At 43.2% G+C, this 27,482-nt stretch overlaps 1 protein-coding gene across 1 annotated transcript in view; it reads right to left on the reverse strand.

Annotated features, from left to right (window-relative positions):
• The window catches only part of WDR60 (WD repeat domain 60), a 71,105-nt gene that overhangs the window by 26,074 nt on the left and 17,549 nt on the right, over positions 1-27,482 (reverse strand). Inside the window, exons 6-12 of the mRNA XM_012812958.2 lie at positions 22,717-22,772; positions 20,324-20,378; positions 16,551-16,616; positions 10,183-10,260; positions 9,043-9,259; positions 5,186-5,288; positions 1,240-1,369 (exon numbers count right to left, since the gene is read on the reverse strand). Coding sequence (XP_012668412.1) covers positions 1,240-1,369; positions 5,186-5,288; positions 9,043-9,259; positions 10,183-10,260; positions 16,551-16,616; positions 20,324-20,378; positions 22,717-22,772 — 705 coding nt within the window. The remainder of the gene's footprint in view (positions 1-1,239; positions 1,370-5,185; positions 5,289-9,042; positions 9,260-10,182; positions 10,261-16,550; positions 16,617-20,323; positions 20,379-22,716; positions 22,773-27,482) is intronic.

The following is a 27,482-nucleotide window of genomic DNA, read 5'->3' on the forward strand; positions in this document are numbered from 1 at the left end:
CACACCCTCCCCATCCCCCTCACACACAAACTCCCCATAACCCCTCACACTCACCCTCCTCACAACTCCCTCACACACACCCTCCCCATGTCCCTCACACACACCCTCCCCATGTCCCTCACACACACCCTCCCCACATCCCTCACACAAACCCTCTCCACATCCCTCACAGACACCCTCCCCACAACCCCTCACAATCACCCTCCCCACATCCCTCACACACACACCCTCCCTACAGCCCTCACACACACCTTCCCCACGTCCCTCACACACACCCTCCCCACGTCCCCCTGACACACCCTCCGCACATCCCCCACACCCCTCACACACACCCTCCCCACGTCCCTCACACTTACCCTCCCCACTTCCCTCACACACACCCTCCCCACGTCCCCCACACACCCTCCTCCATCCGTCACACACACCCTCCCTACATCCCTCACATTCACCCTCCCCACATCCCTCACACACACCCTCCCCACGTCCCCCACACACACCCTCACCATGTCCCTCACACACACACCCTCACCATGTCCCTCACAGTCACCCTCCCCACGTCCCTCACATTCACCCTCCCCATATCACTCACACACACGCCCTCACCATGTCCCTCACACACACGCCCTCACCATGTCCCTCACACACACACCCTCACCATGTCCCTCACACACACACCCTCACCATGTCCCTCACACACACATGCCCTCTCCATATCCCTCACACACACCCTCCCCAAATCCCTCACACACTCACCCTCCTCACAGCCCCCTCACACACACCCTCTCTACACCAGACACACACACATCCCACCCCAATACCCCATCACTCAAGTTTCCTACTCTCTTTGTTTTTGTTTGAGACAGAGTCTCACTTTGTTATACCCGAGAGAGTGCTGTGCTGTGGCATTACAGCTCAACCTCAAACTCTTGGGCTCAAGAGATTATCTTGCCTCAGCCTCCTGAGTAGCAGGGACTACAGGCGCCAATCACAATGCCCAGCTATTTTTAGAGACGAGGTCTCACTCTAGCTCAGGCTGGTCTTGTGAGCTCAGGTGATCCGCCCACCTGGCCTCCCAGAGTGCTAGGATTACAGGCATGAGCCACTGCGCCCGGCCTAAGTTTTCTAGTCTCTTCATACAGTGTTCCCAAGTTCTCATATTCTGGAACAAGATATAGGAAGGCACAGATTTAAGTTACACAACTTGCATTTTGTCACTGTGATAATACATCTGGTACTAACCTGCTTGGTGTTTTTTTTCCCAAAGTTTCTGATGTACATGTCATATTCATTTACTGGTGGTAGATCCAAGAGAGAGAAAGTGAATGAAAAATCTAAATCAATAAGCCGAAGCAGTTTTGTACTTCGTGTCCTTTAAAATAAGTTGGAGATGAGACAAGAGTTAAATTGAACAATACGAGTAGGGAAGTGGAGAGAGAACGGAAAGAACCTTATGGTTAAATGCACATTATTATCAAGCACCTAACTTTTGTTTGGATTAGTGTCTGAGGTACCTAACAGTTATTAAAAATAACTGAGTCAAAGATGGTCACACATATATCACTGATGAGTGTATCATGAACCAAACGTGTGACTATTCCAACACAGTGCACCTGAGGATAACACAAAATAAAGTTATGATATACGTGTGCCTATAATTTTCATGAGCAGCAATTCACTCTACTCTGGGAATACACATGCCTTGACTGGAGGGTCACATCTCTGTCTCACCACCTGAGCTGCGGTCAAACCACACAGCCAGCTGGGCTTTCAGGCCTCCCTGATCCCTAGGTCATGGCTTCCTCTGGGACTGGACCCACAGGCAGCATCCATCATGGCTAATTACCCTCCACCCACAGCTTCTGAAAAACCACACCACCCTGTCTCCTCTGGCCTCACAGATGTATCTTTTCAGTCACCTGTGCCGGTTCCTCCTTTCCTTCTGGACACCCTAATGTCAGCATGCCTGAGGTTCAATCCTTATATCTGCCATCTGTCACCCCACCCTCGAATATGAGCTCTATTTATTCATATTCCACACTTGTGCTCAATAAATACAGGGTGAATGAGGGAGGGTGGGTGGTCCTGCCAACACCCCCGTGCCTCATAATTTGATCTGATATGCCATGCTCCTGGAACATGTGTCTTTAGAGGCTTCAAGTAAAGCCCAGGGATTCATCACAGATTCTCCCACTTGAAAGTCCTAACTCCAGTTGTCTCCTTGCCCTGCAGATGTCACAAGTTCCAGGCCATCACTTTCTGCTTGACTCTACTGCCTTGAGAAACACAGACACAAATTCCTGGCATGAAAACGAGGGTGTTAAATGCAAGGGTCACCCTGACGCACCCCTGTTTCCAGGATTTGGTTGGCTCTTCAGGCCCCAGCTATCTTAGTTGCTTGTAGTGTATTCAGCTGTTTGTTTTTCATATCCAGCTTTTCTGGCTGAGTATGGCTACAGGGTTTCACTGATACACACTATCCCATCACAGAAGGCAGTAAAAGCCCTTTACATTTTATTCTATACTGGAACATTTTTCATGGCACTACATACCCTGTAATAGTATCCATCACTCTGATACACTTGATATTAAACCTCCTACACAAAAACTACACCAATTCGTTACAAGCAAACCTTTTCTCTATATTCCCATTTATACTTTAGTATTATCATTTTTTTAAAACACTTTGCCTATTCCATAAAGGAAAAATTCACCTTGTTGCTTCAACATGCATTTCTCTGACAAGACATAGTTGTATTTTGATCTATTTACTGACAGTTGAATTTTTCTCTATTGTGAATTATCTCTGTGTCCTTTACCATCCTAGACCCACCTTGTGTGAGTTTAGGGGAAGGAGAGAAGAGAAAATAAAACCATTGTTTTTCTCCTGACTCCTCTGTCTGGAGTGGCTGCCATATTTCTCTGTGACTCTGGCCTTGGTCAGGAGGGCCTGCCCTGCCCTAGTCAGCTCCTGGCCCTATAAGTACAGGGAGCCTCAGTTTCTCCTGCTGGTGCTAATCTCCAGGTTGCCTCAGTCCCCCCTTAACAATTCAGCTTTCACAACATTAACTATAATTAATTTTATAATTACAAAAGACTTAAGACCTCAAGACTTAAGATTTATGCTCATTTTCAATGAGGGATATTAAAGTTGCTTATTAAATTACAAATCATCTTGGGCGATGCCCATAGCTCAGTGGGTAGGGTACTGGCCACATACACCGAGGCTGGCAGGTACAAACCTGGCCTGAGCCAGCTAAAACAATGACAACTGCAACAAAAAAATAGCTGGGCGCTGTAGTGGGTGCCTGTAGTCCCAACTACTTGGGAGGCTGAGGCAAGAGAATGGCTTGAGCCCAAGAGTTTGAGGTTGCTGTGAGTTGTGATGCCATAGCACTCTACCCAGGGCAACAGCTTAAGACTCTGTTTCAAAAAAAAAAAAATTATAAAGCATCTTATGCTTTAGAGATAGTAAACATCTGTCATATACTTTCCCAATTGGTCAATTACCTTTAAATTCTGTTGAATTCATAGACTATTTTGCCTTATAGAAATTTCATTTTTTGAGATGTAATCCAATAATTTTTAAATTTTTTGTTTTTTTCTTAGAAAGTCCTTTCCTACAATTGAAATAACTACTTATATTACCTATGCTCTTTTTTACATTTATCTTTTTAACCCAGTTGGAATTTACCTTGGATATACTGTGAAGCAGGTATCTAAGCAGGTGTCTGCTTCTCCCCAAATTTCTAATTAACTTACTCAACTTATATCTAGTAAGATAAATGCCTCTATTGTTTTTACCTTCTCTGTAACTGTATTTCTTCACAGCACACAAACACACAAATGCCAGAACTTTTCCACGTTCCTCTAAAGGAACCCTACATTTTCCTCAAAAACAGTTTTTATTTATCATCAATCCATTTATGTCTCAGCCTTTGACTGTTTAAATTTTCCTTTCAACATCTGTAATGTAATCTCTGAACCAAAATAATCCACATGATACACTTGTATGTTATACATTCTAATGTAATTACCATCCTAGGACCAACTTAGCCCAGAGCCAAGGAAGTGCCAACAACCTGCCCCTGTGTTGGGCTCCTCCATCCATATCCCTGGGTCCCCAGTGCCCACTACAATCACCATAATGAATTGTGTAGTTGTCATTTCCCTTGCATTTTAAAATATAATGTTATCGCATATTTATATGTGCCTACACAACATACTGTATAGCTTTGGCCATTTCTGAGTTTGCAAAAATATGCAGTTTCCTAAGAACTTGAATTAGGTGAAAAAAAAGCAATCTGGCCATAGGGCCAAGAAACTTCTGTTTTACAACCTCAACAGAAGAATCAAAAAATAAGGGCAACAAAAATGGGGTGAAAACTGTTGTTTTTTGTTCTTAATGATTTACTTGTTCGTTTGGCAAATGTTTATCAAGTATTTACTAAGGCCGGGTACTAAAGTAAGCAATACAAATTTTAAACCTACCTTTAAAAAAAATCCTCTATTTTTTTCATGTATTCCTCAATCATACTTGAATTCAACACAATAGACCCTAGACTTGAAGATATTGTCTTCTATAAATTTCTAAGTTCACAGATATCAGAAGTGTGGCATCTGGCAGCCCTGGGCTCAATGTCCAGCTTGACTCTGTACCAGTGGCTGGTGCCGAGTGCTCCCCACATCTACAGGTGGGGCTGTAGGATGGAGTGACACAGGGCGCTACACAACATAACACAAGAGAACGGCGGGCATGCCCACCCATCAGGCAGCGTACAGCTGCACACTCACTCCCTCATCTATTTAGAGGCACAGTGACACTCTGCTTGGGCTCTTACCTGACACCTCCTGCACCTGCAGGGAGGGCAGCACTGTGCCCAGATGCAGAGCACCCTGGGCCAGGCCCACCCCGCACTCTCTGAGCGCTGCTCAGATCCTGCCTCAGCCCAAACAGGCATACACCCCAGGGCAAGTCCAGACAGGCACACCCAGGGTTTGTCTACCGCAGCACACATATATACCATTAACACAGCATCTGAACACAGAGAAATGGAGTACAAATTAAATAACACATTTAAACAGTCAGTAGTGAAAACAAAATGAAAAGCTCTATTTTTTAAAAGTATGTTGAAGAAAGTATATTAAAGTCCCATAGTTCCTTTGGCAAATCTCCCAGTACACCTACTTTTGCTTAAGGGCCTGAGTCCGACTCTTTTGACGGTGGGAGGCTGTTGCAAAATCCACAAAAATTCCACAAACAGAGGCTTTTGATGGGGATTTATTTGCATCTGCATAATGAGGAAAAAAGTATTTCTGTAACATTAAAATATGTCTTCCAAGTCAAAAACAAAAAAATTAAAACAATTAGAAGCATATATAATAATTATATTCAATAAGCTTTTTACTTGAAATTAATGATAACAATAAGCATCTCTCAAGTATTTAAGAGGCTTACTCCTACATCTGAAACTCGCAGGTAAAAAAGTAAAATTTTACTGACCATTTATATACGTGTCAATCACACTTTAAAAGTTTCAGAAACATTTAAGAATACATAAAAGATGTAGGCCTACCCCCCCAAAATAAAGATTATATCCTAGTAAGGGAGTTAGATTATGAAAACCCAAGATAGCTAAAAAAACAGAAGCAAGTACAAATTAATACTGGGTCGATGACTCACTCATTATTTCAAAGAGCACAAACCTAAGGGGCATGCAGGTAGGAGCCTCATCACGAGACTTCCGGACGCTTCCAAAGATGTGATGAGATTTTCCATCAGGCTGATGAAAAAGGCCCAAGCTACCATGAACAAACCTGTCTACCACCCTTCCTAGTAGACACAAATCTCTCCTCAATTCACCTCTTTTCCACTGAGGATTTGTGTCGTTTCCTATATGTATTTACCCCCACACTGTATTTGTTCATGTATTTGTTCTAGTTATATCCTAATCTGTCTTCTCATCCCTTTGGATGTTTGTTTGGACTTAACCTGACCACCATACACATTTATAAAACTCACACCCTTTTCCACACATTTCTAGACCCTCACAGCAAAGCAGCAGCCAGAGGGTCTGCTCAGGACACCCACTTCTACCTCAGTACCGCCTGTCACTGCCACTATGACCATGTAAGCTATTTCATCTCTGCACCTCAGTTCCCTACAAGGCAGAACACTGACGTTTAGTATTAAGATAAGAGCTAAAGCAAGCTGTATTTATAAATAGCACTGGGCCAAATGCAACGTGCCACACAGACATGAAGAGATGATATTGTTCCACTTTTAGAAATAAGGAAACTGGTAGATGTGTTTAAAGTCACAGAATGAAGATTCCAACAAAAACACCCCTGGAGCTGCCCCCGTACCAGCCATCAGCACTCAGCAAACACTTATTCACTAACCAAGCAGACAACTGGCCTTGGGGAGGTGAGCTCCTTCAGACATGGTAACTGCAGTCCCCTGGAAAAAGTTAGGCATCAAATGGTTTCCTATTGCCCTGAGAAAAGATAAGGTGCGCAGTTTATGCCAAAATAAATCAATCACTGCAGGTGGTGGGTACTTCACCCAAAATAACACTAAGACGGCTGGGGGTGGCCAAGTAGGACACAGGGAAGGAATACTCTCCATTACTTACAGATGGTGGTCATGAGACAGTGAGGACTCCTAACATGCTTGGGGTCACCTGACACTTGTTTAAGACACTGTATGTATCCTGTATGTTAATTTATTTAATTAATCCTCACAATCCTGAAGAAAGCCTTACCCTTATTTTATAAGGAAACTAACACACTGGTTAGGGTGCTGACCAAGATCACGTAGCAAATCAGTGGCATACTCAGGTCTGAGACTCCAGAACCAATGCTCACTCACACGCTGTTCCCACCTCCCAGCCTACAGCTGCCCACTGAGTAGTCCTCACTCCCCCTGCACCTGTGCTAGCTTCCCATGGACTGCAGCCCCAACTCCAGCTATAACTCCATCTAGGTAGCAAGGATTCCTTCAAATAACATAATCTCTTGGCTTGGCACCTGTAGCACAGTGGTTATGGCTCCAGCTACATACACTGAGGCTGGCGGGTTCGAACTCAGCCCCGGTCAGTTAAACAACAATGACAACTGCAACAAAAAAACAGCCAGGCGTTGTGGCAGGCACCTGTAGTCCCAGCTACGTGAGAGCCTGAGGCAAAAGAATTGCTTAAGCCCAAAGAGTTTGAGGTTGCAGTGAGCTGTGACACCATGGCACTCTACAAAGGGTGAGATAGTGAGACTCTGTCTCAAAAAAAAAAACAAAAAACTCTCATATTTGGGGTTAACAAATTCTAATCTTATAAATTGGGTTAATAAGAATAGATTGCAAGAGTATGAATTTAGGAAATGAGAAACAAAAAGGTTACAAAGATCTGCTAACAAAATGAGGAACTCTTAGAATAAAATCTTGCTCACCTGGCAAGCCCAGAGCAGGTGAGCTCTGAATGCCACCACAAAGCTCTGCCTGCCGCTGGCACCAGACCCGCCTGTGCACTACAGACAGTGAAGGAATGGAACAAGCCCCTGAGCCTCAGCCAGTGGACAGAGCCAAAATGAGGATGGGCCCACTTTGCCAGGGCGGGCACCCTGGCTTCAAAGAAATGTTTCTAGCTGTGAGTTTAAGGAACACTCTATGTATCAGCACTGCCCAACTGAGCAGGTACAAAATAATCATTTTGCAAATAATCATAGCAATAATCATAATCATAGCAATAATCATAGCAAATAATCATAGCAATAATAATCAGAGCAATAATCATTTTGCAAAACTTCATTTGTATTATTCCATTGTATTAATTATTCATTATTTTACTGGGTAAAATAATAAAGTAGTATATCATCCAATAATATTTTTAACATTGTCCCATTTTTCCTATAGTGCTAATGTTTTTATTAGAAAATCATAGTTGTCAAAAACAAGAAAAAAATCAGTTTTCTCTTAAAGTGATTTTACTTTTCTATTTATCTATTTTTTTTTTTTTTTTGAAGATGGGGTCTCACTCTGTCAACAAGGCTGGAGTGCAGTGGTGTGATCAGAGCTCACTGTAGCCTCAATCCCTGGACTCAAGTGATCCTCCTGCCTCAGCCTTCCAAGTAGCTGTGATTACAGACCCCTATTATGACACCTGGATAATTTTTTTTTTTTTTTTTGCAGTTTTTGGCCGGGGCTGGGTTTGAACCCGCCACCTCAGGCATATGGGGCCAGCGCCCTACTTCCTTGAGCCCCAGGCACCACCAGACACCTGGATAATTTTTCTATTTTTTTCTAGATACTCAGTCTTGTGTTACTCAGGCTGGTCTCCAACTCCTGAGCTCAAGCAATCCTCTTGCCTTCAGGATGCACCTGCTTCCTTTAAGTGATTTTAAAACATCAACTCCAACAGTAACTTACCATGTCTGGATGCCAAGAATTTCCAGGAAAACAACATTTTAAATTTCATTTAAATAAATCCTTGGGGGAAAAGGCTGAGTCCAGAGTGTGAATACTGGGCTATACCCCAGGCTTTCATTGCCCTGTCACCCCTCGGTCCTCTGCCTGCCTCACCAGGTCCTCATGTGCTGACAGTCACAAGCACTCCCTTGTGGAAACTCCAGGAGGCATTACTAGGAAGAGTAAGCCATGTGCTCGCAGACTGAGCCAGAGAATGGCCACATAGGAGAATAGGTGCTGTTGTGATTAAGGAGGGTCACAGCACACATAGTACCCTTTGCCTGGGCTTCTCACATGTCTTCTATGTGTCTTGCAGGTGCCACTGCCGTGACGTTGAGATGCCCACCTGCCTGTTAGAACAACCCTGCCTAGTCCCAGCTACTTGGGACGCTGAAGCAAGAGGACTGCTTGAGCCAAACAGGTTGACGTTGATGTGAGCTATGACACCACAGCACTCTACTGAGGGCAATGAAGTGAGACTCTGCCTCAAGAAAAAAAAGAACAACACTGCCCCTAATAGTCATTGCTGACACTCAGTCCCCAGCACCCTGAGGGCACAGACACCACGCAGTGACCCACACACATACCTGTCCTGGATTCCCTCTCACATTCTGTTCCACCTTGTTTCTGAAACAGTTTTGAAGATAACTCGCCAATCCTTTCATTTTCTGCACTAATGGCTTTTTGAATCTCTTCTATCTCCCTTTTTTGGGCTAGAGGAAGTTCATCCAGTTTCCCTCCTGGCTCTGGCTCTGGACTGCTGTCCTCATCACCGTCACAAACCTCAAAGTCATCCTCGTAGTCCTACAAACAACAACAGTGCTTTTGGAAACTTTAAGACAAAGCACTTTAATTAACACTTAGAATGAACAAAACATTACCATTTATCATTTAAAATAGACAAAGTCTTTCAATGGCAAAGAGAGATTTTCATAGTTCGCTGACTTTAATGTCACAATACTGCAAACTTGCTCAGACTACTGCACTTGTTTCTCCAGAATGAACCATGCTGTATAAAGACCAGAGCTGTAAGCAGAAGTATTGTACACACATCTGTGCTGAGAGTGTGTGTGCACCATGGACGCAGAGTGCAGATGGACTGCTGATGCAGCGTGTGGGTGGACCATGGACACAGTGTGTGTGCACTGTGGACGCAGCATGCGGGTGGACCGTGGCTATAGTGTAAGGGTGGACGTGGATGCAGCACGTGTGCACTGTGGAAGCAGTGTGTGGGTGCACCATGGAAGCAGCACACAGGTGGACCCTGGAAGCAGCGTGCAGGTGAACCATGGAAGCAGCATGTATGCACCATGGAAGCAGCACATGTGCACCGTGGAAGCAGTATGTATGCACCGTGGAAGCAGCACATGTGAACCATGGAAGCAGCATGCATGCACCGTGGAAGCGGCACATGTGCACCGTGGAAGCAGCATGTATGCACCGTGGAAGCGGCACATGTGCACCGTGGAAGCAGCACGCGGGAAGACCATGGATGCAGCACATGTGCACACAGGTCAGACCATAAGCTCACTTAGGGACATGACACTGGAGGTCTGGCAGAAGCACAGCAAGCTCTTTACAGATAATAGCTAGACCTAACCCAACTTAATCAGACATGAGGTATTCAGCAATAGAAAGAGAAAAAGGCTATTAAATTATTATATATAAGCCAATTTTTAAGAATAAATTATTTTTAAACTAAGAAAAAGTTTGACTTTTATACATACTTCAAAATCATCTTCATAACTGGCTGTATATTCATTAGCTCCAGCATTTTCTAAATCAATGTCTTCCTTTTCAATATCCTAGAGGTTAAAAATCAAACATAAAACAAAAAAATTCAATCATAAATGTAAATATTGCAAATAGATTGGGAAAATATATGTTTCTGATATTCGCTTATTGCTAATTTGTAAGTATTTATAAAACTAACATAACTTAAGTTCAAATTCTTGCAAGAAATATCCTTGCTAATGTATGTGGCCAAAAACATAAAATACTTAATAAACACATTCTTTTTGGGAAATGTCTATAATCCTAGTGACTACAAATAATTGTTTAAAAGCACCACATAAATGAATTCCAAGGTTCAGTGATCTATTTCCTACCCACAAGCACACAGAACACAGGCGCACACCCTCTTGGCAGTTTGTGACAGACAAAATAGGCTGTTCAAGTGCAGAGGCAGCCGGGCCTTCTCCTCCCATGAAGAGGACAAGCCACTCCCAGCCTGCCTGGGACATGGCATCAGAGGGCACTGGGCTCACCACTCTCTCCAGGGAAGAGACAGGGATCATGAGGTCCCGTGGTGGGACAGCATGCACCAGGCTTAGGAAAACTGGGAGGCTCACAGAGCACCTGGCCACCTTGGTCTGGAAAGGAAAGTAGAAACATACCCAAGCTTTTGGGCTTAGAGGGCAACAGAAAGGTGATGTATATTTAGAAGACTTGTATTTTCTCCCCAACAAATGTTCCTCCTCTTACCTAAAACTGCTCTTGGACACACTGCTTGATAGTGACATGGCATTCCAGACACACCACCAGCCCTCTCTGGGGCCCCACAGGCCCCTGCCCAGACCTGCCCCACCACTCTGACTCTGGGTTCCCTCTGGGTCTGCATGGAATACACAGGTACCCTCTGGGACAGAATCCTGACCCCTGAGCACACCACACAGCCATCATGGGAGCCTGCAAGAGAGGTCACTCTGGTATAGCAGCCTGGGCCCGGCTCCCAGGGAGGCAAGGTCTATAGCCACCCAGAGAGCTCAGGAAATTGGTGCTGGCGCAGACCAGGCCAGGGGGACACGACTCCTGACATCTTCATGTATAAAAGCAGGGAGGTCTCAGTGTTACCAACCAGGACCTGACACATGAAGGACAGCACATCAGGGGACGGTGGGCAAAGGCTCATCAGTATAGGACAGGCAAGGTGGGCCTACCAGGGAGGGGGACCCCAGGAGAGCTGAAGCTAGGAAAGAGGCCAAAATGTAGGACCAAGGCACACGTTCATGCTGCCATTAAGATACAGCCAGGTCCCCACATCTGGATGCTCAGAGACCTGCTTTTCCAGATACATGTGTCCCAGAGACCAGGGGCAGGGGAGGCAATGTGAATAAACACTTTATAGGAAAAACTGTCCCACTCCCGATCCTTCTGGGGACTTCCAGCCCAACAGCAGGCTAAAGACTCAATATAGTAAAATGCCAATAGTCCTTCCCAAACCTGCCAGAGGGGAGGCCACAGGCAAACCCTGGGCCAGCATAGAGCAGATTCCTCAGGGGAAACACCACAGGGCCAGGCTAGCACACAGAAACCCGAACTGTAGCTGAGAGAACGAGGAGGCTGGGAGCAAACAGCCTGAACAGTAACAACTCCAGGGCATGGAATCACTAGCCCACACATCTGCGGGACACACCTCCAGCAGCTCAACTTGGTGCTCACATTAACTACTGAGGGGGATCTCCCAGGCTCAGGCTACAGGAGAAAAAAGGAACCTCCCTGAAACAGGCCCAAGCACCTGCTCCTGCACGGCCCCCTTGAGAGGGGCTGTTGTCCAGAGCCCAACTAGTGTTCAGAACCCTGCGACCCAGCAAAAGCAGACACTGACACAACCCCTCTGGGTGGTGGCTTGGGCCACAGAGTGATGCCCATAGCCAAGGCACAGGCTGGAGAAGACAGAGACCTGCTCCTTGGCGCACGACGCCCCCTAGCTTCCCTCACACCGCAGAAGGCCCCTCTGCCCCAGTGCCTCTTACCCGGACACCACGCCCAGCTTCACCTGAAGGCAAAGATGACAGGTCCAGCACGTGGCTCATACCTGAAAGCCCAGCACTTTGGGAAGTCCATGCAGGAGAATCACTGAAGCCCAGGAGTTTAAGACCAGCCTGGGCAACACAGCAAGACCCCATCTCTATAAGAAATAGAAAACTGGCAGCATCCATAGGTCAGTGGGTAGGATGCCGGCCACATACCCCCAGGCTGGTGAGTTCAAACCCAGCCTGAGCCATCTAAACAAAGACAACTGCAACAAAAAAAATAGCTGGGCATTGTGGCGGATACCTATACTCCCAGCTCCTTGGAAGGCTGAGGCAAGAGAAGCACCTGAGCCCAAGAGTTTGAGGTTGCTGTGAGCTGTGATGTCACAGCACTCTACCGAGGGCAATATAATGAGACTCCCCTACATTGTACCCAGTAAGTATGAACCCACTGAGCCTCCCCTTCTTCTTGAACTAACTGTGTTTTTCTCTTGTGTGGGCCTGTAGTTATTGATCTACTAGTTTCAGATTAGTGCTAACTACAGAGGATGCTTACTTTTCCATTCTTGAGACACTGTACTTAGGAAAATGTTCTCAGAATCTATCCAGGTAAATACAAAAGATGCAAAGTCCCTATTTTTTATATGGCTGAATCGTATTCCAGGGTGTACATATACCACAGTTTATGAAGCCTTTCACAGGTTGATAGGCACTCGGGTTATTTCCACATCTTTGCAATTATGAATTGAGCGGCTATAAACATTTGAGTATAAATGCTATTAAGTGTCCTTATGGTCAAATGATTTTTTCTTCTTCTAGGTAGATACCTAATAAGGAGATTGTGGGATCAAATGGAAGGTTTACTTTTAGCTCTTTGAGACTTCTTTCCACAGAGTCTATACTAGTTTGCAGCCCTACAACAGTGCAAAAGCGTTCCCCTCTCTCCACATCTGCACCAGCAGCTGCAGCTTTGGGACTTTGTGATGTGGGCTACTTTCATTGGGTTAGGTGATATCTCTGGGTGATTTTGAGTTATCCATGTGTTTCTTGGCCATTCATCAAAATATCGCAAAAGCAATATTATTAAGAAAAAAACAAATGGGGCTGGAATAACTGGACATCCACATGTAATAACAAATGAACCTAGACACAGACCTTACATCTTCCACATATATCAACTCAAAATAGATCATACATCTAAAAGTAAAACAACAAACTAAAAAACTCTAGAAGACAACAAGGAGAAACCCTACCCAAGGGTGATCCATAAAAGAAAAAGCTGATAAACTGGACATCATTAAAACTAAAAACTTTCACTCTGCAAAGACAATGTCAAGAGGCAGAGATGAGACATAAAGCAGGAACAGTGTTTGTAAATGATAATTGTTAAGGACTGTTGTCCAAAGTATACAAAGAATTTTTAAAAATCAATGATAACAAAAAAAACTATTAAAAAATCAGCCAAATACCTCAATAGATACCACCTCAAAGATAGACAGACAGCAAGCAAGCACATGAAAAGGTGTCCATGTCACTTGTTAACAGGGAAATGCAAACTGAGATGAGACCGCCAGGCACCCACACGGTGTTAGATGGCCAATGTCCAGGGCACTGACAAGGCCACAAGCTGGTGGGATGTGGAGCACACATTCATTGCTGGAAGAAATGCAAAATGGTACAGCCACTCTAGAGGACAGTTTGAAAATTTCTTACAAAAGTGAATATACTGTTATCATATAATCCAATATAATCCAATAATCATTCTCCTTGGTATTTACTCAAAAGAGTTGGAAACTTATATCCTCACAAAAACCTGCACTCAGATGTTTACAGCAGCTGTGTTCATCATTGTCAAGCCTTGGAGGCAACCTAGATGTCCTTCAGTGGTTAATGGATAAACCTGGTGCAGTCATACAGTGGAGTATTACTCATCACTAAAATGAGCAGCCATGCCTTTAAAAGTCATGGAGAAACTATGATGCATATTTCTAAGTGAAAGAATCCAGTCTGAAGAGGCTACAGTGTAAGCCCAACCACAGACAATCTGACTTGTGATAGTTTAACTTAGGTTGGTGTGAAAGCAATGAGTATTGTTCAGTAGAAACTGCACTTCAAATTTTGAATTTTGATTTTTTCCCGGGCTAGTCACACAATATGATACCCTCTCACCCAGGGGGGTGGGGGTGGGGTAGGCAGGTACAGTTGGCTGCAGCTCTCAGGCAGCCAGGGGAACAGCAGGGTAAACAACCACACTGTCCTCTGCAGCACAGCAGTCAATAAATTACATGGGAGAGCACACACTTTACTATAAAATAGGCTTTCTGGGCTGGGCATGGTGGCTCACACCTATAATCATATGTCTGGGAGGCTGAGGCAGGAGGATCCCTCGAGCTCAGGAGTTCTAGCCCAGCCTGAGCAAAGCAAGACCCCCTCTCTACCAAAAAGGGAAAAATTAGTCGGTGTTAGAGTGCACACCTGTAGTCTCCACTACCTGGGAGGGGGAAGCAGGAGGATCACTGGAGCCCAGGAGTTAGAGGTCACTGTGAGCTATTTCACCACAAATGCCCTGTTTTAACAAAAGAAAAGTAGGCTCTCTGTTATACAATTTTGCCAACTGTAAGCTAACATAAGTGTTCTGAGCACACTTAAAGCAGGCTCAGCCATGCTATGAGCTCAGTGTGTCAGGTGTATTCAGCACAGTTTTGACTTAGGATATTTTCAGCTAATGGCAGGTTTATCAGGACATGGCCCCACCATAAGTACAACAGTATCTATATGTGACACTCTGGAAAAGGCAAAGCACAGACACTAAAGCAATCAGTTATGTTACCGAAATAAGGGGCCAGCGGGGATCCATAGAGGGTTTTGAGGGCAGTCAATCTGCTGTGTGTGATACTATTCGTGGATATGTGTCATGTGCAAGGCCAAGAGTGAAACTTGATGTAAACAATGGACTCTGGGTGATGACAACGTGTCCATGTAGGTTCACTGATTGTGACAAATGTACCACTGTGGTGAGGGATATTGATAATAGGGCAACCTGTGCATCTGTGGGGGTTGGGGAACACGGGAAATCTCGGCACTTTGCTCTCAATTTTGCTGTGATCCTAAAACTGCTCTAAAAGATAAAATGTTATTTTTAAATAGAGCGAGGCCCTCCTTGCACACTGTCAGGTGAAGTCATTATACCTTATACTGAATGATGCCTGCTGAGTGAGAAGAAAAAGCAATGCTGTGCAGGAAGTCAACTCATAGCACCACATGCCCCTCTGGCTGAGCTCAGGATGACCCAGGGGCTCCTCATCATCCCTAGTCCAGCCCCGATTTTAAACTTTAATTCATGTTCTCAACAGTCACTGACACCCAGAGTGTGCCTACAGCTTAGCTAGACAGCGGGACAAGGAGGTGTCACAAACACCCTCAACTTCTTGTCACAAACACCCTCAACTTCTTGACAGAGCAACAACCACACTGGGGACAAACCAGTAGGATGGGGACAAGACGCGCCTGGCTGGGAGCCTGCCTGCCCCGCAGGGCTGAGAGGGCTCCTGCTAGTGTCACAGCTCCAGAGAGGGCTATAGAGGTCACCTGCTCTCAGTCATTCTCTCACACCTGAGGACCATAATCACTTTGGTTTCACATCCACATCTGAAAATTATTCGTTACCATGTACGTTTCTCAGAAACTGCTGGCAGAAATATAAAATAGTAGAGCCACTCTGGAGGACAGATGTTTGGTGATTTTAAACTGTAATTCATGTACTCAGCACTCACTCACAGTAGCAGGATGGGGACAAGATAGAGCCTCGCTGGGAGCCTGCCTGTTCCTGGATGCTAAAAAAGATGTTTGGTGATTTCTGTAGCTTCTTTGATCTAAAAGCAGAGTGAAGATGAGAGGTTGACTGTTCACTCAACCTAAACCTCTTCTCTACAAAGCTCTTTGCAAACCTTTCCCCCACGTCCACCAAGAACTAGTGTATGGTATCTGACGGCATGCGCACAGTCCCGGTGCCTTCCTCTACTCCTGTAACCAAGGCTGCCTTCAACGAGACCAAGGTCTTTCAAGGAAGTGCAAATATAAACGGCGCCTGTGGCTCTAAGGAGTGAAGCACTGGCCCCATATACCGAAGGTGGTGGGTTCAAACCTAGCCCTGGCCAAAAACTGCAAAAATAAATAAATAAATAAATAAAATCTCATCAATCACTTCATAGTAACGTTCTGTGGTCTCAAAGGAATAATAAAGCCATTACTAGTGGAGTGGTGGTAGGAAAGTGAGGCAATGTGAAATGCAGGCACCTGTTTGGACAGGACTGTGAAGATGTAAGATGTGCTCTCCTTACCATGGGCTCCTCATCTCCTTGCCTCTGAGCCAACTTCCATACAGATGAGCCTTCCTCACGGCTGTGCTATGGAGAGAGAATAGCCACGATTAGCAAGAGACAGCCCAGAGTCCAGGGCAATGGCAGAGGCTGTCCGGCTCCCCCGTGGTGCCTCCCTGCAGTAGTCAGGTGTACAGGCTATAAGCACCTTCTCTGGAATTTGGGTCTTAGCTTTGTGGCTTATCAACCGTGTGGCTCAAGGCAAGTGACTTCACCTCTCTGTGCCTCAGTCATCGTCTCTGAAAATTAAAAATTGCTCTACCTATATCCTAGGCCTAGTGAGAGGACTAGATGAGATGCCACACCCCCAGAAATGACCTGCGTCTGACACAGGAAAGGCTTCAAGACTGTCGCCTACTATCGCCATGACACTAGTGAGGGCTGACATCTAGAAGTCACAGTACATTCCACACTGGTGGCATTGGAATGTACCACTTTTTTTTGAGACAGAGCCTCAAGCTGTCCCCCTGGGTAGAGTGCGATGGCATAGCTCACAGCAACCTCCAACTCCTGGGCTCAAGTGAGTCTCCGCCTCCACCTCCCAAGTTGCTGGGACCACAGGGGCCCGCCACAACGCCCAGCTATTTTTTTTGGTTGCAGCCATCATTGTTGTTTGGTGGGCCCAGGCTGGATTCGAACCCGCCACCTTAGGCATATGTGGCTGGCACCTTAGCCACTTGAGCCACAGGTACCGAGCCGGAATGTACCACTCTTAAAGAAAATAGAAATAATTTTCCTCATGCCCAGAAAATTATTCTGGCATACAGAAGGCTCTCTACAAATGAAGACTCAGACCAAGATAAACTCAGTGCTGAGGCTGTGAACGCAGGACCCGGCCCTAAGTCAAATGAGCTCTCAGGTTTGGAATTTCTCCAGGAAAAACACATCATATATTTTTTTCCTCTTAAAAAAAAAAGGAATATAAAATATCTCATTCCTAATATTTTATATTGATTACAGGTTGAAAGAATACTAGTTTAGATTTTATGGATAGTTGAAGGAATACTAGTTTAGATTTTATGGATTATATGAAGTCTTATTAAAATTTCATATTTCTTTTTTATATTTTTAATGTGACTATAAGAAAATTTAAAATTACAAATATGGCTCACATTATAATTCTAGTGAACAAAGAAAAATATATTTCTTCCAACTACCCCACAATTACTCTTCAAGAAATTTATTCACAAAAGAATGAGGTTGTTCTTTATCATTCAAACTGGAGGGATTTCTTCAATGAAACCAAGAAAAACAGTAGAACACATAGTGTAAGACAAACCAAAAAAAGACATTCAAATTTCCCCAAATACATATCAATATATTATTATAAATATTATATGAGAAGAAATATTTGTAAAGCTTTTCCTATGGTAAGGGGTGTCATCATAGCTAGATAATAAGTCAATTGACCACCACCCCAAAACTGAATGAGTAAAACACATTCACATCAAAACAACAGGTGGTGTATGACCTAGTTCATATAAAACTGCATGTGTTTGTACATGCATATAAAATAAAGAGATTCAAAAATTATCTTACCAAATTGTTAAATATGATTATCTCAAGGTCTTGGGATTCAGATAACTATCAAATAAAGAAAAAATTATTCTTCAGAAATAATTCCATAGAAGAATGTGCTTGCTACGTTATCTATAACAGAAAATAGATGATAGTCGTAACACTGCAATATAACCTTTGATAATTGTTAAATAGTTATGAAGACTATTCTTATGGTAAGTATGAGAATGCTATAAAAAGTGAAGATAGGCTGGGCACGGTGGCTCAAGCCTATAATCCCAGCACTCTGGGAGGCTGAGGTGGGTGGATTGCCTGAGCTCAGGAGTTTGAGACCAGCCTCAACAAGAGCAAAACTTGTCTCTACTAAAACAGAAAAACTAGGGGGGGTGCCTGTAGGTCAGTGAGTAGGGTGCCAGCCCCATATACTGAGGGTGGCAGGTTCAAACCCAGCCCCGGCCAAACTGCAACAAAAAGAACAAAAAATAGCTGGACGTTGTGGTAGGCGCCTACAGTCCCAGCTACTTGGGAAGCTGAGGCAAGAGAACTGCCTAAGCCCAAGAGCTGGAGGTTGCTGTGAGCTGTGATGCACAGCACTCTACTGAGGGAGACAAAGTGAGACTCTGTCTCTAAAAAAAATATATATATATATATGTGTATATATATATATATATATATATATATATGTATATATATGTATATAAAAAACTAGCCGGGCATTGTAGTGGGTGCCTGTAGGCCCAGCTACTTGGGAGGCTGAGCCAAGAAGATTGCCTTGAGCCCAGGAGTTTGAGGTTGCTGCGAGCTGTGACACCACAGCACTCTAAGGGCACAGAGTGAAAATGTGTCTCAAAAAAAAGAAAAGAAAGAAAAGAACGAATGAAAGTGAAGACAGGAGAAATACCATCTAAGGATAATACTAAGGAGAAAAACACAGTATATGTTATGATTCTTTCTACTCACAAACACACACACATAGTAACTTAAAACATGAAAACAAGAGGCATCATGCATGCATGTTAGTACTAATAACAAGTATTTAATAGAATTTGCCAGAGAAACCATTTGAGCCTGAGCCTGGGCTTCCTGAGCCTGGGCTTCCTGGTAGTATGAGAGACAGTCTTACTTTTTCGTACTCAACAGAGTCCATGGCATCATAGCTCATAGCAACCTCAGACTCTTGGGCTAAAGTGATCCTCTTGCCTCAGTTTTTCATTTTTAGTAGAGACTACAGACAGGGTCTTGCTCTTGCTCAGGCTGGTCTCAAACTCCTGAGCTCAAAGGATCTAGGTACCTGCCTTGGCCTCCCAGACTGCTAGGATTACAGGCGTGAGCCACTGTGCCCAGCCAGGGGTATGATTCTTAATTCTAATGCAATTTCTTTGTTATAGGTCTATTCAGGCTATTTCTTCTTTTTTTTTTTTTTTTGAGACAGAGCCTCAAGCTGTCCCCCTGGGTAGAGTGCGATGGCATAGCTCACAGCAACCTCCAACTCCTGGGCTCAAGCGAGTCTCCTGCCTCTGCCTCCCAAGTAGCTGGGACCACACACGCCCGCCACAATGCCCGGCTAGTTTTGGGTTGCAGCCATTATCGTTGTTTGGCGGGTCCGGGCTGGATTCGACCCTGTCAACTTAGGTGTACATGGCTGGCGCCTTAGCCAGTTGAGCTATAGGCGCGGAGCCCAGGCTATTTCTTCTTAAAGCAGTTTTGATGATTTGCATCTCTAAGGCTTTGTCCCTTTCATCTAAATCGTCTGATTTGTTAGCACAAAACATACTATTCATTATGGAAAGTAGGATGCTAGTGTCTCCGTTACTGTGAATTGTCTATTTCTCCCTTCAACTCTGTCGTTTTTGCTTTTTATATTTTGGGGCTCCCTTGGTAGGCCTATATTCACTTATAATTGTTAAACCTGCTGCTGTACTGATTGTTTGGTCATTCTCAAAGGTCTGTCTCAAAGCTTATTTTGTCTGTCCCCCAACTCTCTCACAGCTGCTGCTGGACGGCTTATGTCTGCCCACCACTTTACTCTCCATCTCTTTGAGTCTTCTAATCTAAAATAAAGTGAGTCTCCCATGTGCATTCTGGGATCACCATTCAAATAAACCACCTACAAACAAGTCCTGTCTCAGGTTCTGTTCCCAAGGTGAGACCCAAACTAAGCTCATAGTTCTTAATGTGTAAGGAAATCGATGAATCCTCAGTGTAGATGACCTTACCTTCCTTCTTGAATCTTTATCCTTTCCATCATTCTTTACTAAATTCTCTGCATGACTGGAAAGCAAACATAATCAAAATCAAACTTTATTTTTAAATCAAGACTTTTAAAAAATAAAACATTCTCCCTATCAGTGAAAGCTCTTATCAGTATTTGGATATGATTAAGAACTGCTGCAGGTTGACAAAACACGTTTTATTAGAACTATAAATCCTAAAATCTTAACATTTTTATTATTTCAGCAATAACTCAAAATAGAAAATATCTTCTATGGGGGAAGAAACTATGTGTTTTAATAAACACTGTGTATGTGCAAATCTATATATTTAAGAGTTCTACAAATTTTCTGTAATTTCAATTGTCAATCCCCAAAACTATTTTATGTTTAACATAATTTTATATCTCCAAAAGAAAAATTTATCTTGAAATAGGCTCTATTTTTTTTTTTTTTAAAGAGACATAGTTTTACTTTGTCGCTCTCGGTAGAGTGCCATGGCATCACAGCAACCTCTAGCTCTTGGGCTTAGGTGATTCTCTTGCCTCAGCTTCCAGAGTAGCTGGGACTACAGGCGCCTGCCACAACACTCAGCTATTTTTTTTGTTGCAGTTTGGCCGGGGCCAGGTTCAAACCCGCCACCCTTGGTATATGGGGCCAGTGCCCTACTCATTGAGCCACAGGCGCCACCCAAAATAGGCTCTGTTTTTAATCGTATTTTATATGTTAGTAGGGATCTAAATACTTTCAAAATTTCAAATTGATTCTCAATTTTATAATTTACATTCATACCAGTTTACTATGACATGGTTTAACAGATGTATAGAGTTGAGCAAAAAAGCTTTCTTGTTCATTCTAGCATTTTTTTTAGGACATAAAAGTGTAGGTTTATTTTATCTTAGAGAGGGAGTGAGAAAGGGAAAGAAAGTAGGGAAAGAGAGAGAAAAAAGACCATTCTAACACATTTTCAATATAAAATCTAGAAATTTGAACTCCTAAGTTTAAGTGTTAGCTTTGTAAAAATTTGAGTTAGACATTTAGCCTGAGTTTTCCTAGTCTATGAAAAAAATTACAATATGGTTATCATAGATAAGAAATTAAAATCAGGGCTTCTATACAAAATGGGAGTTTATAGAAAAATACAAATGAAGAGTTCATGCACAAGCACTAAATTTATCTGTAATCTTCACAAAATCAGTATCATTATCACAGTATTATTGAGAGGCCACCCAGCATCACCATTCAGAGGGAGACACAGGCTCGGCAACTTAGCTCAGTGGTTACAGTGCCAGCCACATACACTGGGGCTGGTGGGTTCAAGCCTGGCCCAGCCCGGCTAAACAATGACAACTGCAATAGTTGGGAATTGTGGCAGGTGCCTGCAGTCCCAGCTACTCAGGAGGCTGAGGCAAGAGAATTGTTTAAGCCTAAGAGTTAGAGGTTGCTATGAGCTGTGACACCACAGCACTCTACCACAAGTGACAAAGTGAGACTCTGTCTCTTTTTTTTCTTGAGACAGTGCCTCAAGCTGTCCCCCTGGGTAGAGTGCCGTGGCATCACGGCTCACAGCAACCTCCAACTCCTTGGCTCAAGTGGGTCTCCTGCCTCAGGCTCCCAGGTAGCTGGGACCACAGGCACCCGCCACAACGCCTGGCTATTTTTTTTTTTTATAGGAAAGGTCTTTATTGGTGGGGGAGGGAGGCTGCAGAGCAGCACTAAGGAGGATGATAAGAGGGGAGAGAGAAGAGGAAAGAGTGGGGAAGAGAGAGAGAGAGCAGAGGACCTGCCTGGCTATTTTTCAGTTGCAGCCGTCATTGTTGTTTGGTGGGCCCGGGCTGGATTCGCCAACTTAGGTGTACATGGCTGGCGCCTTAGCCACTTGAGCCACAGGTGCCAAGCCAAGACTCTGTCTCTTAAAAAAAAAAATTCCAGCCCAAGATAGTGCAGGCCCTTGGACTCACTGCACTCACGTACACTGGGCAGTAGGGGATCTATGGGCACACCCTATCTTTAGAGGGTGTGAACCAGAGTGAGTCTGTTCACACCCATAAAAGGGGCTGAACTGTCCACCAACAGACATTTCAGCTTCAGGCCCAGAGAAGGAACTGAGGAGACTTCGAAATGAATTCTTCCCAAAGCAAGTGCTGATATTCTAATTTAAATATATTATATTCTAATATAAAACAAAAAATAAGCTAATAATTTATAACAAGTTTGCAAGGTCCTCTAGCATACCTAAAACATACTGGCCCATTTGGAGGGGAGTTAGACCCAGAATGAAGCGCATCTATAACCGGTTCCCATTTACTGGCTATAATTAGGCCCAATAGGAAAAACTCATCAGTAAAGCATTCCCTAAGAACCACGTCACCATGAGGTCAAAGGCATGTACTCCTTACTGGCTGCTGGTTCCATCTCTCCTTGAACTTGTCCCACGACTCCTGTGTTCACCGTTCTACCAAACAGAAATTCCAGCCATTAATTAGTATGTTCCAACTGGTGAAGCAGTCACAAGCATCACAACACAAGTACCGATCAAAAAGTTAACACCAGCAACTATACTTTAAAATAACCATTTTTTTTTTTTTGGAGACAGAGTCTCAGTTTGTTGCCCTCAGTAGAATGGCGTCACAGCTCACAACAACCTCCAACTCCTGGGCTTACGCAATTCTCTTGCCTCAGCCTCTTGAATAGCTGGGACTACAGGTGCCCGTCACAACGTCTGGCTATTTTTTGCTGCAGTTTGGCCAGGGCTGGGTTTGAACCCGCCACCCTCGGCACACAGGGCCGGCAACCTACTAACTGAGCCACAGGTACTGCCCTAAAATAACCATTTTTAGGAGCTATTTTAATAAATTACATAATCAATGTCAGCAAGATAAATAAGAGTGTATTTAAAAGGGCAACTATATGTGACCTCAGCAAGTAAAAGAATCATAGTCATCATTTTACATGAGCAACACATTATTTACAGATAAACCTGACTAGTTCCTTAAATTGCTTAAAATGATGAACTTTAAACATATAGAATGTAGGCTCGGTGGCTATAGTACAGTGCTTATAGCGCCAGTCATGTATACCAAGGCTGGTGGGTTCAAACACAGCCTGGGCCAGTTAAACAACAATGACTACTGCAACAGCAATAAAAAGTAGCCGGGCATTGTGGTGGATGCTTGTAGTCCTAGCTACTGGGAGGCTGAGGCAAGAGATTCACTTAAGCCCAAGAGTTTAGGGTTGCTGTGAGCTGTGATGCCAAGGCACTCTACCAAGGGCAATATAGTGAGACTCTGCCCTCTCCCCTCCAAAAAAATACCAAAACCAAAACATATAGAATGCAACAATTTTAAAGACCTATGTACCTATAAAGAAAAAAAATTAAACAATCTTCTCATGAACTATGCAAAAAAAAAAAATATATTTTTTTGTAGTTTTCTTTTTTTTGGCTGGGGCTGGCTTTGAACCGCCACCTCTGGCATATGGGGCCGGCACCCTATTTCTTTAAGCCACAGGCATCTCCCTGAACTATGCAAATTATTAAAAATAATATTAAGACTCTGACACTGTAAACCACTATATGCAGATGGACTATCTGAAGAGAGACTGAGTTGGGGGGAAAGGGGGGATGTGGCAGGCCCCAAGTGAAGATGCTAGGGCAGCCGCCAGCCTCGCAGGAAAACCACAAAGCTGGGCATAGGTGCCAAGCAGAGCAGAACAGAAACAGCAGGTCAGGGTACAACTAACAAAAGTCAGTCTATAGCAGGGTTTTCCACGGGGGTGCTGTAGCACAACGGGTACCATGAGAGGATCTTTGGTTTGCCTAGGAAAATTGTAAAAATCATTAATTAAATTATTTTAGAAAGAAGTTCAAAACACAATGAGTATATATTCTTTTTTTTTTACTCTTTTTTGATCAACATAATTTAAGTGTACTGCAGAATTTTCACTATAGTGTGCCATGAGATTAAAAAAAAAGGTTGAAAAACACTGCTCTAGAGGGTCTGACACAACACGCGTCAACTGCCTTAAAAAGAGTTAAAAATATCTAAAGACCTTGACTTATAAATTTTACATCTAAGAAATTAACCATAGAGAATAAAGACAATTATTAAGATTTTCAACTGCTTATCATAGAATCATTTATAATTTCAAAAAAGTTAACAACCTGAATATTCAATATTAGAAAACTTGCAAAATAAATGCAGTTATGAACACATGACAGAATACCAGATGGCTATTAAATATTAAAAAGAACCTCCTGGAAAAGAGTAATAGTTCCAATTCTGCTTTTGTACAAAGTTCATTTATGCACAGGAAAAAGGAGGCAAGGACATGCACATGTATTACAGAACAGATGATCCCCAGCTCTTGAGTAACTGATATTTTTTATATTTCCCTATAATAAACAGGTTTTCCAAAATTAATATTTTTAAGTATAACTACATGTTTAACAGGAGAAAAGTAATCAAGTTAATTATAAGAATTAAGCTGAGTGGTAGAGCACTGTGGGGCCATGGCTCCTTGACACTGGCTGGACAGGCTGCACGTAAACTGGTGATGTGTCCAGGGACACCAGTAACTGCACTGGGCCTACACCTCTGCTCTCGAGACTCAAGCAGCACTCAGGGAGGCAGGAGCCTGCTGGCCCAGCAACATGTGCAGAGCTGGGGCCTGAGGCCAGCACTCGTCATTGAACCCCTATGGCCTTGCCACACCGCATCTCAGAACCAACACTAATTAGGAGAGTCCTGGAGCAGAATCCGTTATCTATGAGAGATGTCAGAGGTCATTACTTTCAGGAGCAGAAAGAAGCATGACCCAATCTTCAAAAGAATCAAAGTGTGGCCAATAGCACAAGAGAGAAATGAGGTCACTAGTCAGGAACCTCAGGAGAACACTTTGTATACCTGTGATGTTTAATCACACCCTTGCTATCTCTAATGGATAACTAGAGGGGCTGTACAGTAAAAGACACAAAACTGTAATTAAAATAATGGGTTGAAAACTACATAGATTTGTTAAAGATCAGATGGCTATAAAACACTGACTTCATCTCTTGGTTTTCTATATGGTTCTCGGTTTTCTATATGGTTCCCAGTTTTGTACCCTGCTGTTTTAATCACTGTGGCCTTGTAGTACAGCATAAAGTCTGGTAGAGGGATGCCTCTGGCTTTCTTTTTATTACCAACAATGGCCTTAGCTATACAAGGTTTCTTCTGACTCCAGACAAAAGAAAGAACTATTTTATCCATTTCTTCAAAGTATGATGTTGGTATTTTAATGGGGATTGCACTGAATCTGTAGATTGCTTTGGGAAGTACAGACATTTTAACAATGCTGATACTTCCCAGCCAAGAGCATGATATGTTCTTTCATTTGTTAATGTCTTCTGCTGTTTCTTTTCTTAGGGTAAAGCATACACTGGGGAAGAATCCCTATTCAACAAATGACGCTGGGAGAACTGGATAAACATATGTAAAAGACTAAACTGGACTTGTGCCTTTCACCACTTACAAAAATTGATTCAAGATGGATGAAAGATTTAAGTCTAAGGCACAAAACAATAAAAATTCTAGAAGAAAATGTAAGAAAAACTCTTGAAGATGTCAGCCTGAGGAAAGATTTTATGAAGACTTCCCTGGCAATTGCAACAACAGCAAAAATAAACAAATGGGACTTAAAATGAAAAGCTGCACAGCTAAGAACACAACAACCAAATCAAATAGAAAACCTTCAGAATGGGAAAAGACACTTATATATTATGAATCTGAGAAAAGCTTGGTAACTAGGATCTACTGAGAACTCAAATTAATCAACAAAAAAGAGCTAACAATCCCATGGGCAAGAGACATGAACAGAACCTTCTCTGAGGAAGACAAATGAATATCAAAAAATGCTCATCATCCCTAACCATCAGAAAAATGCAAATCAAAACCACCTTGAGATATCACCTAACCCCAGTGAGAATGGCTCACAACACAAAGTCTCAAGGCTACAGACGCTGGCAGGGATGTGAAGAGCAGGGAATACTTTTACACTGTTGGTGGGACTGCAAACTAATATAGCCTCTTTGGAAAGAAGTACAGAGAATCCTCAAAGAACACAAATTAGATCTCCCATTTGACTCCACAATCCCACAACTAGGCATCTATCCAGAAGAAAAATATCATTTTATCATAAGGACATTTGCACTAGATTGTTTATTGCAGCTTAATTTACAATTGCCAAGATGTGGAAACAACCTAAATGTCCATAAACCCATTAATGGATTAACACTGTGGTATATGTATACCATGGAATATTACTTAGCCATTAAAATGATGGTGACTTTACATCTTTTGTATCAACCTGGATGGAGCTGAAACACATTCTTCTTACTAAAGTATCACAAGAATAGAAAAGCAATTATCCAATGTACTCAATTCTAATATGAAGCCAGTAGATGATCTAATTCACACCCACAAAGGAGAAAAACTCATTTCAAGCTGGGAGGAGGGATAATAAGGGAGGGGGGATTGGGGTGCTCCTACTGAATGGGCACAATGTAGGGGGGTATATGGCACACCTTTTAGATGCAGGATGCAACTATAAGTGGGACTCTATCAAACAAATTCAAATATTGAGACTTGGTTATTTGTATCCTCACAGTAACCTGAAATTAAAAAAAAAAAAATGCATAGAGAAACAGAGAACTAATATCCATGGTAAGAAAACTGGATCCTCTGCAATCAATAATTTTATATTTCTGTGGTTTGGGGTTTTTTGCAAATTTACACTATTATACTAATTCTGATTGAAATGCTTTTTTACTAAATTATACACTTAATTTCCACTTCAAAAAATATCTGCTTTCTTTAAAATGTCATATTTCAAAACCTTATGATAGATTCAAGTATCTGTTAAAAGTATATTCACAGGCGGCGCCCATAGCTCAGTGGGTAGGACACTGGCCACATTCACCAAGGCTGGCCCGAGCCTGCTAAAACAATGATAACTACAACAGCAACATCAAAAATAGCTGGGCATTGTGGTGGGTGCTTATAGTCACAGCTACTTCAGAGGCTGAGGCAAAAGAATCTCTTAAGCCCAAGAGTTTGAGGTTGCTGTGAGCTGTGACACCATAGCACTCTACTTAGGGCCACAGCCTAAAACTATGCCTCAAAGAAAA

Source organism: Otolemur garnettii, unplaced genomic scaffold, assembly GCF_000181295.1.
Source record: "Otolemur garnettii isolate 467f Iridium unplaced genomic scaffold, OtoGar3 scaffold00235, whole genome shotgun sequence".
Classification (NCBI taxonomy): Eukaryota; Metazoa; Chordata; class Mammalia; order Primates; family Galagidae; genus Otolemur; species Otolemur garnettii.